The sequence below is a fragment of the Lissotriton vulgaris genome, unplaced genomic scaffold (assembly GCF_964263255.1).
Source record: "Lissotriton vulgaris unplaced genomic scaffold, aLisVul1.2 SCAFFOLD_741, whole genome shotgun sequence".
In the NCBI taxonomy this organism is placed as follows: domain Eukaryota; kingdom Metazoa; phylum Chordata; class Amphibia; order Caudata; family Salamandridae; genus Lissotriton; species Lissotriton vulgaris.
Window position 1 is genome coordinate 543,049 of NW_028248381.1, and position 15,874 is coordinate 558,922.

General features: G+C 48.7%; 1 protein-coding gene and 1 pseudogene across 13 annotated transcripts in view; both read right to left on the reverse strand.

Moving 5' to 3' along the window:
* The window catches only part of DGKZ (diacylglycerol kinase zeta), a 502,570-nt gene that overhangs the window by 153,472 nt on the left and 333,224 nt on the right, over window positions 1–15,874 (reverse strand). For all 13 annotated transcript variants that reach the window (XM_086949968.1, XM_086949967.1, XM_086949970.1 and 10 more), the window contains 2 exons: window positions 2,196–2,236; window positions 1,904–2,094 (listed from right to left, as the gene is read on the reverse strand). In XM_086949968.1, coding sequence (XP_086806094.1) covers window positions 1,904–2,094; window positions 2,196–2,236 — 232 coding nt within the window. The remainder of the gene's footprint in view (window positions 1–1,903; window positions 2,095–2,195; window positions 2,237–15,874) is intronic.
* On the reverse strand, window positions 8,093–8,284 carry LOC147664129 (metallothionein pseudogene; annotated as a pseudogene).

Here is a 15,874-nt window from a genome sequence, read left to right on the forward strand (position 1 = left end):
CTCCCTCCTACAGACACTTGGAACCTATGCGTTTCTACAGGCACTAACTGACCCTTGAATCCCTTAGCAGCAACATCTGCTTGTTGGAAGGCATAACATACCATCCCGAGGGGGACAGATGGACCAGGCAGGCAAGTGGTCACCAATATCTATCTCTCTGTTATTCATGGGGTTTCTCTTAATCCTGATCATGAGATGGGCTATTCGCTCCCTACAGCATGACACAACCCCTCCCCCCCCCACATCATCAGTTGGGGTCTAGAGTGTCCTTCCAACCCTCGTGGTCAAGGAGGAGAGTTTAAGAGTCAACCTCTCATTTCTGAGGCGCGTCTCTCCTCACGGTACTGAATTCATGCTGATGAACATGAAGGCCATCTGAACACTTGTCTGGTCCCATGACTACATCTGTGGAGGTTCCCATCATTTGTTTTTGCGCATACAAGGCTAGACTAGCCCTGTCTGCTTTGGAGTCTTTCCTGGAAGCGTGTCATCAATCCTTCAGTGACTTCGCTCAACACAGGCCCAGTCACCGGTGATCTCCTAAGTCCAGCCCACCATCCAACTCCTAAAAAACACTTTCTAACCCGACTCCTCATTCTGGAATGTTTCTCCTGTGTATTGGGGCGCGGTGGACCGGTTGCTTTTTGAGCAGTTGCCTAGGGCAAAATGCTGCAAGAATTAAACTGAATAACCCCAAGAGGGTATTTACCTTGCACCCTGTTTCTTTTGGGCATCTTGCATTCTTCTCACATAGCGCAACGGGGCATACTCAGACTTTCTCCGCGTGGCTCCTTCCCTCTTCACGTGCCCCTTTTGCTCAACACATCGAGCTTTATAATAGCTTGGATTTCACTTTATTCCACTTTACTCTCTCATCCACACCTGGCTTTAACTATGGCTACATAAGGCCATTCCAGCAACAAAAGAGATGCCGGGAGACGTGATCTTCCAATCTGTACAGATTTCCAAAGTGCAACTGTACAGAAGGATTAGCGAGTGACTTTCAGGGCTCTTACGTAACCAATAAAATTGCGGTTACGCAGTCATCTGAACACCAGTTTAGCAAAGTAAATGGCCATGTATTATGGGCTAACTCCCTTACAACAGATAATCAACCTTCCTGACTTCCTCCCTTGATGCTCGAGAACTTTACTCCTGAGGTTGTGTGCACACTCTTGCACACACACTGTTGTGATACTGTGTATGTGTGCTACTCCATGTGACTGTGCACACTGTCCTGTTATAGTTGCATACACACACACACGCTCTTGGTATTGCAAGGTGCTAGTTGCCTGAGAATTTGCAAGCATATAAAAGCCAGTGATTGGTACCCACTTGGCTCCTGCAACGCCCTTGTTCTGCCGCCCTGAAAGGAAGTGCTTGCAGAGATGCAGTTCCTCATTCGCACTGTGTTGGTGGTGGGAGTGTGCACGACTATCACAGCGCTACCCCTGTTGTACCACAGCACTGCCCCTGTTGTACCACAGCACTGCCCCTGTTGTACCACAGCACTGCCCCTGTTGTACCACAGCACTGCCCCTGTTGTACCACAGCGCTGCTCCTGTTGTACCACAGCACTGCCCCTGTTGTACCACAGCGCTGCCCCTGTTGTACCACAGCGCTGCCCCTGTTGTACCACTGCACTGCCCCTGTTGTACCACTGCACTGCCCCTGTTGTACCACAGCACTGCCCCTGTTGTACCACAGCGCTGCTCCTGTTGTACCACAGCACTGCTCCTGTTGTACCACAGCGCTACCCCTGTTGTACCACAGCGCTACCCCTGTTGTACCACAGCACTGCCCCTGTTGTACCACAGCACTGCCCCTGTTGTACCACAGCGCTACCCCTGTTGTATCACAGCGCTGCCCCTGTTGTAAAACACTGTCTGGAAGAAGCACTCACCTTGGAACCGGGGACATGGGTGGAGAGGAAGAGGTTGAAGGGAAAGCAAAATGGTGCCCGGTGGGGCTGACCGACGCGTCAACGAGGTCAGGCATGGCCGGAGAGGTGCCCACCGTCTGTGTGATGACCAGCTCAGGGTCCAGAACAAAGAGCTCCTCCTGGGAGATCTCGGTCACGAAGTTCAGGTGCTCCTGGGGGGCAGAAAGAAGAGTTAGGCCAGCAAGGACCCCAGCACCGCGTGGCCATTCTTGGCTCCACCACACCCCTGTCGCAGGAGGCCGCAGACACTCACCTGCCCACGGTCTATCCGGTAGAAGCGGTCGGCTGTCGTGGCTGTAAAACAACAGAGAATATGGGGGTCATTAAAGGATTCTATGAGGATCAAGTAAAGGCAGGCTATGTACCGGTGACCAATCGCACAGATCACCGTGCAACCAAGATCCCAAACCTCAAGCACATGGGAAGGAGAACAAGGCAGCAGCCTCGATGCATCGACATCGATTACAGACGAGCGCCCCTAGAATCACCCAGGGTTACCAACTCCATGCCGGCTACAACACCACACAGATTGCCGGCCATGCTCAATGTATGTTGCAGCTAAAGATGGCTGGGAAAATCTAAAAGGGATTCAGCAAAGGGGTCAAAGGTGAAAATACCATAACCCTGCACTATCAGACATTTCTTTCATGCACACTGAGCAACAAGGTTTTACTAATACAATAATTTTGAGAGAAACAGGATTGAGTTGAACAAGTCAGTAGAGTGATATCAGGGACTTTACTGCTGGACTAAAGACCTCTGCATGAGGAGTGTGTTGTCACCTGCTGCATCAAAGAACCTTGGTCTACAGGGATTCCACGTCATGCCATGACCATACCATGGTAACATACAAACTAAGTGGGGCAGAGGAGGGTCAAGGGCTGTGCTGGCTTGTGCTGAATGTTAGTGGGTTAAAGAAGAGGATTTAAGCCTCATATTGCCTCACAAGCACTTGCGAAACGGCGTCGACACAGGAGAAAGGCTGAAATGCGACCAGTGTCACGCGGTGTGTCTGCCAGGGCGAGACAAGCACAAGTAGCTAAACCAGGAAGTCGCTCACACACCAAAGCGCGTGTTGGACTGGACTGATGCATTCTGGGACGTCCGAACGAAACTACGGAGACGCATTTAAGGCGCAAGTGAAGCCTCATTTGAGAGGCGAGTGGCGGGCTTGATTCAATAAGTAATTGTTCCTCAAACTGAGCCGCTTGTGCGATGCGTAGCTAGTGTCTAGATTAAATAGTGATTGGACTGTAATGGTAGGACATACTGAGAGTTGCATTATGCGCACATTAGGAGTTATGTTACGATATGAGACAGTTTATGCTGCTAGCGTTAGCTGCTGGGGAAAATCTGTATATCTATTATGGAGATATCTTTGCAACCCTCATAGGCTGCTTTTGGACATTTGCACACGGTTTAATGGCGACTTGTTTTTATACAGTACTGTCATTTATGATGACTTATCATGGAGATTTTAACATATGGAAATTCATAATTTTACAGTAAATTGTAGGTTTCTTTAGTTTTTTTTTTTAACTGAATAAAGATCTTTGCAAAAATAAATAGTGATATCTCCTCGCGCGCCAACTACATTAAAGAAAGGAACATTTTTGGGGTAAGGTGCAGACTTTGTTGCCTCACTCAGTATAAGAAGTTATGCAGTTTAAAACATTTCTACAGAATAACAGGGGCAGCCACCTAATCCTTTTATGAAAGTACAGAAGATCAGGAAATGAAGATTAAAGCCTGCACGGATTCTTATTTCAGTTTCTTATGTTGCCTTGTTGTGTTGATTTGTTGTTCTAACTTGTTATTTTGAATTAAGTCGCTTCTCTGTAGAGTCTTGTGAATTGGGAGATTTAACAGATTCTTTGATAAGGGATCAGAACAACCCAAGAGTGCAAAAGAAATTACTACAGGAGAGTTTTGTCATAATACGTCCCATCAATTGAGACCTTTTAGGGTGTCTTATGGAATGCAGTGCTTTAATTTCACTATTATTATATGAAATTCCCTTTTCTTAGTATTGATAAAATAATTTTGTGGATTTTTTCTTCCCCTGTTTATAAGTTTAAGTTTCTGTTCGAGTTTCGTTTTTATGTGTTCTACACATTTTCCATGAAGTTAAAAAGCCATATGTTGTCTTTTCCTCCACAGTTTTCAGTCATCTTTGGGTGATGCAATTTATACCTCTTTTTGTATTTCATTAAAGAGTAAGATGTGTTGTAACCTGCTGCATCCAATAACCATGGCTGTTCTTCATGGCATGCTGAGATGAGTCTGCGATCATCAAAGGGAGGCTTACAGGCTCTAGGCATGGACTGGAAGCATGGGTCATACCCCTGACTACGGATTATAATTCATCTCCAAACTCATCCCTTCACTGGGAGCTTCTATAGGCTAAATATCAATTGAATACAAACTATACTACAGAGGCGGAGAAATGCCTCCTCCATATGCAACAGAAACACTATGAAGGGGTGAGAAGGAAGGTAGACTTTTGGCCTATCCGCTTTGTCAGCAAGCCTTGTCCTAAATGATTCCCGCTATACGAGACTCAGAGTCTCGTCTCATAGCTCATCCGACTGCAATAGTGGCGGAGTCACCCAGTACTCAGTACATCTACGCCTGGAAAAATGTTGTGAGGACTATCTCAGGATAGTACGTCATGCCGTCGGATCACTGTTTTTCTGCCCCCACATCCGCAACACTTAGAGATTGGTGGGAATCTTGTCCTAACCCAATTCCTGGATGATGACTGGGATTATCTACTGGTGGATTATATTAGGGGTTTATGGGAAGTGCGACTTAAGTTTAGGTTTTGTAAGATCCTTCACCACTGGCACTGGTCTCCAGCAAAGTTGAACGCAGCTCATCTTAGTGTGGACTTGTGTTGTTGGAGATGTGGCATTCTAGACTGCCGCTGCTCCACACTCATGGTTGGAAACTTGGCCAGCACCTCCCGCAGCTTTAGCCAATCCTAAAGAAGTATCACAGGTATGCGTCATCAATGGGATTTGTCAATAAAATGATAGAGGCGCTCAGCGTCATCCCTGCAGCCACTTTTGGGAATAAATCCCGCCTGATTACGGTCACCATGGCCTTGCATGTGGGCACCAGGAGGGCCGCCCATATATACAAAGCCATTTAAACGTTTGTGGGTCTGTCATTGGTGACAAACGCTTACACCAAACTTTTACAATTTTATCTTTGTCCAAAACCAACTCCAAAGCGGGATTTTGTTGTTGGCAAAAGAAACAAGCAAATGGCTTGACTCAAAGAGAGTTTTGTCCCATTGAGCAGAGGTGTTGCAAAGTGGAAGTATTATGGGATTTGGCGGTTTGGCCTTATGTAATATAATGCTAAAACAATACACAGAGATGGACCTGAGATTCACCCTCAGAAGCCATAGCTCGGTCCTGGCAGTGCGGCACAGAGCATTCAGGGGTACATGTGTTAAGATTTTCACAGTACAGTGGTACCAGTGTTGACAAAAAGTAAGCTACATGACTCAAAAGAAACCTTGACACCAATTCACAAAAATTGAGTGTATTTTTATACAAATATAGGCACCAAAACGAACTTTGTATCTTACATGCAACCAGAGTTGTGGATTATAAAGAGTTCAAAAATAAATGCAATAAAAGTGTCAAACTGGTCCCAATGAAGTCAACAGGGAACAACACAGGTGACACTCTGTCACTTTCAGGGTGAGTTCAAACGAACCCTCTCGTGGATACGGTCACGTCGGTCCCTAGACCAAGTTCCAAGAGTTGTTCCTTCATTGCCTTGCCGAGGGTGTCCGGGTGCAGAGGTGACTTGGCTATCCTTGGTACTGGGCGGGATCCGCAGGACCTCTCAAACTTGTAGAACTTGACAACTCCACACTTGGAGAAGGAGTTCCTCTCTACTCAAGGAGAGTAGTGGCCTTTGGAGTCCTAGGACTGTGGTTCAACATCTGGATTGTTTCCACCTTGCTCAGTGGCTACCGGGGCAGAGGGAGCTGGCAGCTGTCAAGCCCCGGGGCTGGTCGAACCAAAGATGGTTAGCCACAGTCAATGACACCAACTTTTGGATGCAGGAACACAGCAGCGGGGTCGAAGCCTGCATCGGTCAATGTCGTTGTGCGGTGCTCTCGGACTAGAGATGTCGTTCAAGGAGTCGATCACCCGACTGGCGATCACCAAGGCTTGGCTCCGATAAATGTAGTTAGTGGTTAATTCAGTGGCTGCAGGGCAACAGGAGTGGGGTAGCGGCCTGAAACTTGGTGAAAGCTCGGCTACAGCTCTGGACTTGCAGGACACCACTTCTCTTCGGGTTCACTCTTTTCTGATCAGTCAATTTTCCTGCAGCTTGGAGGGAGGGGAGTCTGCTTCGGTTTCAGGCATCTCCCGGAGTCCCTCTAGCTGGGAGCAACAAGCTTTTGCTATGGACACGCGTCGAACACATGGTTCCTGGATACGGTCTCTTAAGGGTTCTTAAGTGCCCTTTCTTCGCACTACGGTGAAGTCCAAGGTCCTGTTTTCAGTGAGACTGCATCTTCTTTGAGCCTCTTCTCGGATTCAAAGAACTGAGGTTCCGGTGTCAGGGGAGGCCCTTGAATCCTAGCCCGGCCAATAGGCTACTGGCCTCTGTGGTTAACCCGCCCCCTGAGGTGGCAATATTTTGTAGGTGTAGGTCACCTTTCTACCCAGAGTCCTCTAATTTAAGGTCCTCAAACATGGCAGAACGCTTCCTTTGCTGTACAGCCCCGCTAGTGGTCGCTAAACATGTGGCGAGGGCTTTGGAGGTGTACGTCTCCTGAATAACTAATGTTCCCACCTGCCGGGCTGGACAGAGCGGAAAGGCCTTTGTCCTCAAGTGGGGGGCACAAATGTACACATCAAGGGCGGTGAAAGCCTTTGCGGCTCACTGCCTTGACTGCTGTGAACGCTAACCACCCTGGGAGAGAGGAGGGGTGGCCTTCTTCCTGCCCAGGCCTTTGTCGCTGTCCTGAGGTGGTGCCAGTACTTTCCACCAGGAGGGCAGACTCTTGTCTTGGCGGCAAATGGCGGAGGTAAGTCCACCGAGGCACTGGGTCACTGTAACCTAGTGGGGCACCCACTCAGGGTGGCACCCCTGTGCATGCCAGATCACCCTCGACTGAAGAATCCTGTAGGGGTGAAAAAGCACAGAGTTTGACACCAAACATGACACAATGCAGTCATTCTATAATGGAGCGGGCTATCTCAAGGTTTCTCTGTAGCCCGCCCATGGCACGCTATGGAGCGCTGGCCACTTGCAGTCAAACCTTGCTTTACAGGGTCACTGCAGGGATATACATGTACAAACATATATAGCCACACCTTTCAATCAATAAAGCAGGTGGCTTGTAAAGCCCGACTACTCGCCCGAAAGGGTCTCACGGCCTTTGATAGGATGCACTCTACCTCCTGGACGCAGGAGGACAACCTTTAGAGTGACTTACTTACACTAAGGCAGTGGTGTGGCTCCGCAGCGCCTGGAGAGTGCAGGGTCCCTCTCGAGCAGACATGCTGCTCGTGCAGGGCTGCAATGACGGACCTGCAGACCAGGCCCGGTTCTAGCGGGTGGGCCGGGTGGGCCAGGCCCACCCAAACATGAGCCTGGCCCACCCAAACAGGATCCTTGGCCCTCACAGTGAGGGCTTGAAGACAGGCGGGCAACGCTTTTGGGATCAAAGTGCTTCAACCCTCCCCCTTCTTGTGTGTCAGCCCGGGCCGAGACAGCTTCTCCGGGCGCACGCACAGACAGTTTTACAGATTATCAGAGCCGCCCCCAAGTACTTCACAGGTCTTTACAAGACCATTTACATGTTAACGAGGCTTTGCTTATTTTTTCACCCCTTTATCTCTGCATGGTGAAAGGCGACAAATCCTTTCTTTCACAACGGTAACCTTTGTCATGCTGCATTGATATTTCTTTTTCTATGTAGCGCAGGAGAAAAGAAGTTTGTTTATTTATTTATTTCCGTTTTTTAGGTTACTTTATTAGCAGAACTTTTATATACAAATATATAACATGTACATTTAAGATTGCTCATTTGCACAAGAAAGAAAAATAAATCAAAAAGTGCAATTCATTGTGTGTTGAGCAACTCCATGGGCACTGAATAAGCCAATCTGCAAATTATGTGCAACAGCTGCATTTCTCCGTCGATCCTCCTTTGCACACACACCCCTGGCCACATTTATCGCATCCGGGAGGGCAACAGGAACATCAGGTTTATTTCGAGGATGTTCATTTGCAGTTCTCACACTTGCACGACCCAGTACATGAACTAGAGCCACCGGTGGCACAACCGCAGTCTTTAGGGTCCATGTTTTGAAGCAGATGTTAGCTACGGATCATCAGCCCAGTATTCAAAGATCTCTGTAAAATTTGTTTATTTCTATTCACCTTTCCTGACCCCTGCCGTGGTTATCACATAAGGCTGTGACACAAAGTTTGACTAATGGAGTAGGTAAGAGAATACGTTACTACATTTTTTTTCTTTTTAAAATCTGCACAGGCCCAGCTGGACACATACTTCGCGTGTGCTTCATTTAAACAGTTTTTATCATTATCATGGCTGATGCAGGACAACAATAATAATACAAAATGCCCAGATAATGCTGGTGATTAATGATCCTGCCGGAGAGCAATCATTTGTCTGCTAGTAGTTTTTAAATGCTGATGAACTGTATTTTATGTGGATAAATTCAGGGCTTTAAGTGGGATGATAAAACTGGGGGGTCTCTCAAAGGGGCGTGGCCAATGTAATTGAGGACGTGGCTTCAAAACAGTACATTAAAAATCTGTGTTTAGCAGTGTGCGGCCCGACTTGTATTTTGCTGTTTCTGTTATTGTATCCAGGTATATGCTACAACAAGTAACATCATACCTACAAGCCAGGACTATTGGCTTTGTCAATGGTTGTTAGTTGCATAAAATAAATAACAGCAACAATGGCTTGTATATAATATTGCAAAAGCTTCCACTTAAAGCACTGGTGGCATCACAACAATGTTGCTGCTCCTGAGTTTCAAAAAGAGAAGGGAAATCCAGAAAGAAAATGGCTCTCTTTAAAGGATTTCCCTTTCCCTTCTCCCTACAATGCTCACCTGGCATGACGTTATGCCATAACTTTCTACTTGTGAGTAGTGTGAGCAGCATACACCAATGTGCCTGCTGTCTCGAAGCGGGACTCTATCGGGCTCTGTTTTGTGCCCTGGCACTTTTTTCCGGACTGCAGTGACAGCAGACTGCTGTCACTGCAGTTCGGAAAAAAACGGACTACCTGTGACCAGCGCACATAACAGAGCCCGATAGAAACCCGTTTCGAGGCCCCCTTAAAAAAACTACCTGTGCTCAGACCCAGTGAGACCCGGCCCACTTAAAGCCCTGGATAGCTTAGTGGGTTACTGCCTTCGTTACAGAGATCCTTGTGTTACTTGCAGTTCAGAAGTTACAATCCTTACATAGGACAGTAACCAATGAACTGTCATCAAAGAGCTGCATACAAACATGAATGGTATAGTTTGAACTTTGCTTGTTTTGTTTTGTAATATAGTTAGAACTTCCCCAGTCTTTCATTATTCTAATGTTGCTAAAATGAGTATGTTTGGGCAGATATACATTTTTATCAGTAAAGCTGACCCCCATGGAATACTCTTTAAATCCTAAGGTTGTGTTTCCCCAGACCAAACCCTCTTAAAATATCCTGCCCACCAGTATGGATGACATGTGATTCATTCACCTTGTAATCCTCATTGGCTTATATGACATTCCCTATAGACTGATTTACATACTTGTTTGATTCATTGTCTCTGTATAATGTGTGCGTTGTGTAAATTACTGACACACTACACTGATATGAGTAGTGCTATACAACAAATGAAATGCATATGAGAGAGGGGCTACGTAAAGATAAGGGGCACTGTTGGAGGGTGGCAGTGAGGGAATCCGAAGAAGAGGTCATGGGGTGGAGGGGGTAGTTAGGGAGAGATGAGGGGCACTTGTGGCGTGTGGCTGTGAGGGAATCCGAGGCGGAGGTCACTAGAGGGGGCATTGAGAGATGAGGGGCACTATTGGAAGGTAGGACTAAAGGTATTTACGGAGAAAGAGGTTATTGGTGCGGCGCCAAAAAAGACTTTCGCAGCAGCGCTGAAGCCGGCCTTTCTGTTTTTGTTTATTTAATTCGCTGTTGGGTTATAAGGGCTACTGTGGAACATACTTTAAAGTGCATGCTAATTATATTTACTACTATATTCAATGTTTTAAGTTTGAAGGTGATTTTACTAATGTTTTTACTGGGAAAAATGAAAGTGGAGCCCGATGGTGCCTGATATGGGGCGGGGGCCCAAGGTCATCTGTGAGATGAGGTGCACTGGGGAGGAGTAGTGGATAATCAAGCCTTTATGGGAGTGCGTTGCAGATTCCGTGGTCAGGTGGAGGTAGTAATGAAGAGGGATTCTCCCTGAAGGCTCCCACAGAGGGAGCCCGTGAAGTGTCACTTGCCTGATACTCCCACCTCAGAAACCTCTACCCATCAAAAGGAGCATTACATGGAAAAAACACTTTTTGAGCGTGATAATATTTGGAAAGAGATTTGGAAAAGAGTGCGTTTTACTGGGCCTTGCAGCACTAAGAATAGATAAAAGAGGGCCCTGAAGCAGGCCTGCCTAGACATATATGCGACAAATCGAGCCCGCAGTGGCCCACCCAAATGCACCCTTGGCCCACCCAAATAAAAATTCCTGGAGCCGGGCCTGCTGCAGACACTCTTTTACTTGGGTCACAATAAAATGCTGCAGCCCTGGTGACCTCTTTGTCACCCTTGCCCTGGGTGCCCTTGGCACCATCTACTAGGGAATTATAAAGGGGAAAAGTATGCTAATTGGGTGTACCAGTTAACATGACTTCTAGGAGACTGGTTAGCAGGTTCCAGGTCACTATGAGAGTCAAAACCAGCACCTACTTGTCCAACTCAGGGCAACAAAGGTGCGTGTTGGAGGGGGAAGCGGGGGGGACATCTGCAAAGGAGTCCAGTTTCTAACAGGGGGTCATTTTTTCATTTTCACGAACTGTCCCTCATAGCCAGGATTTTCCAGTCGCTAATTGACAGTAAAACGAAAGAAAAGTCCATTCGACCGCCCCGTCTAAACAGAGCGGACATTTGGCTGCTCCGCCTCCAATGGCCCTCGCTCCCTCAGGCCACCGGAAGAAGGGTGATGTAAATGAAGTATATTTTATTGTTTGGCGTAGACCTGGCAGTCCATCGGACTCTCTGTCGGGCAGGCAGGTACATTTCTTGGTGGACAGGGTCCTGGCTGCCCTTGACGTTGAGTATCTTGTCCAGCATTGTGTGTATCGGGCCCCTGGTCTGAACCGTCCCTGACGCCCGCTGCGCACAGCCCCGGAGTCCTGGCGTCCGGGGTAAATGCACTTTAGCTTTGAGACCAGTCCCTTCAGGCACCATGATGTACCACTGGTGCGAATCCCCTTTCACTTTGGTCAGAGGCAATGCTCGGACATTTTTAGCAGATTCTCAGGCGGTGGAACACAAACCCCCTGAGTTGCCCTTCTCTTCACCCAGGCCTGCTATGAAACCGGGCCATGTCACCGTCGGATACATTGAGGCACATTTGTGGTGTGCGTGATTGTCAGTCTAATGTGCACTTCTGAGGTTTGATGGGCTTCAGACCGGACAACAGGGAGGATGTTCAACTTCAGATGGGGGAGGAGGGGGGGGGGGGGAGGAGGAAGGGAGGGTGGCGACACATCTTGGGACACAGGAAGCTTCATCAGGCCACTTTTTCTGCTATTTTGCTTTGACCGCTTCAAAAGCAAGGACCGATTCCTGGAAATAAAGAAACTACAAAGAAGAAGGCGGACTCAGCCGACAAGACCTTTGCACTTCTGGCCACCTATTAAAAACATCTGCCGTCCCCCCTGCACCTCTGGCAGTCCATAAAGCGCTTCCTGTAAGGCACAGCTGGCTATAACCACAGCCTGGCCTCGTGGCCACGTCTCGCGAGAGCTGCGGATAATAACAAGGTTTGGTGCACGTGGGCCGGCAGGGGGTCTCGAGGACAATGGGGGACACCACAGTCCAGCCTCAGAGTGTGCATTAACAAAGATCTCTTCGGAGGGCTAGGCTAAAGCCTGAGTGTGCATTAACAAAGGTCTCTTCGGAGGGCTAGGCTGAAGCCAGAGTGTGCATTAACAAAGGTCTCTCCGGAGGGATAGGCTGAAGCCAGAGTGTGCATTAACAAAGATCTCTTCGGAGGGCTAGGCTAAAGCCTGAGTGTGCATTAACAAAGGTCTCTTCGGAGGGCTAGGCTGAAGCCAGAGTGTGCATTAACAAAGGTCTCTCCGGAGGGATAGGCTGAAGCCAGAGTGTGCATTAACAAAGATCTCTTCGGAGGGCTAGGCTGAAGCCAGAGTGTGCATTAACAAAGGTCTCTTCGGAGGGCTAGGCTGAAGCCAGAGTGTGCATTAACAAAGGTCTCTTCGGAGGGATAGGCGGAAGCCAGAGTGAGCATTAACAAAGGTCTCTTCGGAGGGATAGGCGGAAGCCAGAGTGAGCATTAACAAAGGTCTCTTCGGAGGGCCAGGCTGAAGCCAGAGAGTGCATTAACAAAGGTCTCTTCGGAGGGCTGGGCTGAAGCCAGAGAGTGCATTATCAAAGGTCTCTTCGGAGGGATAGGCGGAAGCCAGAGTGAGCATTAACAAAGGTCTCTTCAGAGGGCTAGGCTGAAGCCAGAGTGTGCATTAACAAAGGTCTCTTCGGAGGGATAGGCGGAAGCCAGAGTGAGCATTAACAAAGGCCTCTTCGGAGGGCTAGGCTGAAGCCAGAGTGTGCATTAACAAAGGTCTCTTCGGAGGGATAGGCGGAAGCCAGAGTGAGCATTAACAAAGGCCTCTTCGGAGGGCTGGGCTGAAGCCAGAGAGTGCATTAACAAAGGTCTCTTCAGAGGGCTAGGCTGAAGCCAGAGTGTCCATTAACAAAGGTCTCTTCTGAGGGCTAGGCTGAAGCCAGAGTGTCCATTAACAAAGGTCTCTTCTGAGGGCTAGGCTGAAGCCAGAGTGTGCATTAACAAAGGTCTCTTCGGAGGGCTAGGCTGAAGCCAGAGTGTGCATTAACAAAGGCCTCTTCGGAGGGCTAGGCTGAAGCCAGAGTGTGCATTAACAAAGATCTCTTCGGAGGGCTAGGCTGAAGCCAGAGTGTGCATTAACAAAGGTCTCTTCGGAGGGCTAGGCTGAAGCCAGAGTGTGCATTAACAAAGGTCTCTTCGGAGGGCTAGGCTGAAGCCAGAGTGTGCATTAACAAAGACCTCTTCGGAGGGCTAGGCTGAAGCTAGATTGTGCATTAACAAAGGCCTCTTCGGAGGGCTAGGCTGAAGCCAGAGTGTGCATTAACAAAGGCCTCTTCGGAGGGCTAGGCTGAAGCCAGAGTGTGCCTTAACAAAGGTCTCTTCGGAGGGATAGGCGGATGCCAGAGTGTGCATTAACAAAGGTCTCTTCGGAGGGCTAGGCTGAAGCCAGAGCGTGCATTAACAAAGGTCTCTTCGGAGGGCTAGGCTGAAGCCAGAGTGTGCATTAACAAAGGTCTCTTCGGAGGGATCGGCTGAAGCCAGAGTGTGCATTAACAAAGGTCTCTTCGGAGGGCTAGGCTGAAGCCAGAGTGTGCATTAACAAAGATCTCTTCAAAGGGCTAGCCTGAAGCAAGAGTGTGCATTAACAAAGATCTCTTCAAAGGGCTAGCCTGAAGCAAGAGTGTGCATTAACAAAGGTGTCTTCGGAGGGCTAGGCTGAAGCCAGAGTGTGCATTAACAAAGGTCTCTTCGGAGGGCCAGGCTGAAGTCAGAGTGTGCATTAATAAAAGTCTTTTCGGAGGTCAAGGATGAAGTCAGAGCATGCATTAACAAAGATCTCTTCGGAGGGATAGGCGGAAGCCAGAGTGTGCATTAACAAAGGTCTCTTCTGAGGGCTAGGCTGAAGCCAGAGTGTGCATTAACAAAGGTCTCTTCGGAGGGCTAGGCTGAAGCCAGAGTGTGCATTAACAAAGGCCTCTTCGGAGGGCTAGGCTGAAGCCAGAGTGTGCATTAACAAAGGCCTCTTCGGAGGGCTAGGCTGAAGCCAGAGTGTGCATTAACAAAGATCTCTTCGGAGGGATCGGCTGAAGCCAGAGTGTGCATTAACAAAGGTCTCTTCGGAGGGCCAGGCTGAAGCCGGAGTGTGCATTAACAAAGGTCTCTTCGGAGGGCTAGGCTGAAGCCAGAGAGTGCATTAACAAAGGTCTCTTCGGAGGGCTGGGCTGAAGCCAGAGAGTGCATTATCAAAGGTCTCTTCGGAGGGATAGGCGGAAGCCAGAGTGAGCATTAACAAAGGCCTCTTCGGAGGGCTGGGCTGAAGCCAGAGAGTGCATTAACAAAGGTCTCTTCGGAGGGCTAGGCTGAAGCCAGAGTGTCCATTAACAAAGGTCTCTTCTGAGGGCTAGGCTGAAGCCAGAGTGTGCATTAACAAAGGTCTCTTCGGAGGGATAGGCGGAAGCCAGAGTGAGCATTAACAAAGGCCTCTTCGGAGGGCTGGGCTGAAGCCAGAGAGTGCATTAACAAAGGTCTCTTCGGAGGGCTAGGCTGAAGCCAGAGTGTCCATTAACAAAGGTCTCTTCTGAGGGCTAGGCTGAAGCCAGAGTGTCCATTAACAAAGGTCTCTTCTGAGGGCTAGGCTGAAGCCAGAGTGTGCATTAACAAATGTCTCTTCGGAGGGCTAGGCTGAAGCCAGAGTGTGCATTAACAAAGGCCTCTTCGGAGGGCTAGGCTGAAGCCAGAGTGTGCATTAACAAAGATCTCTTCGGAGGGCTAGGCTGAAGCCAGAGTGTGCATTAACAAAGGTCTCTTCGGAGGGCTAGGCTGAAGCCAGAGTGTGCATTAACAAAGGTCTCTTCGGAGGGCTAGGCTGAAGCCAGAGTGTGCATTAACAAAGACCTCTTCGGAGGGCTAGGCTGAAGCTAGATTGTGCATTAACAAAGGCCTCTTCGGAGGGCTAGGCTGAAGCCAGAGTGTGCATTAACAAAGGCCTCTTCGGAGGGCTAGGCTGAAGCCAGAGTGTGCCTTAACAAAGGTCTCTTCGGAGGGATAGGCGGATGCCAGAGTGTGCATTAACAAAGGTCTCTTCGGAGGGCTAGGCTGAAGCCAGAGCGTGCATTAACAAAGGTCTCTTCGGAGGGCTAGGCTGAAGCCAGAGTGTGTATTAACAAAGGTCTCTTCGGAGGGATCGGCTGAAGCCAGAGTGTGCATTAACAAAGGTCTCTTCGGAGGGCTAGGCTGAAGCCAGAGTGTGCATTAACAAAGATCTCTTCAAAGGGCTAGCCTGAAGCAAGAGTGTGCATTAACAAAGATCTCTTCAAAGGGCTAGCCTGAAGCAAGAGTGTGCATTAACAAACGTGTCTTCGGAGGGCTAGGCTGAAGCCAGAGTGTGCATTAACAAAGGTCTCTTCGGAGGGCCAGGCTGAAGTCAGAGTGTGCATTAATAAAAGTCTTTTCGGAGGTCAAGGATGAAGTCAGAGCATGCATTAACAAAGATCTCTTCGGAGGGATAGGCGGAAGCCAGAGTGTGCATTAACAAAGGTCTCTTCTGAGGGCTAGGCTGAAGCCAGAGTGTGCATTAACAAAGGTCTCTTCGGAGGGCTAGGCTGAAGCCAGAGTGTGCATTAACAAAGGCCTCTTCGGAGGGCTAGGCTGAAGCCAGAGTGTGCATTAACAAAGGCCTCTTCGGAGGGCTAGGCTGAAGCCAGAGTGTGCATTAACAAAGATCTCTTCGGAGGGATCGGCTGAAGCCAGAGTGTGCATTAACAAAGGTCTCTTCGGAGGGCCAGGCTGAAGCCGGAGTGTGCATTAACAAAGGTCTCTTCGGAGGGCCAGG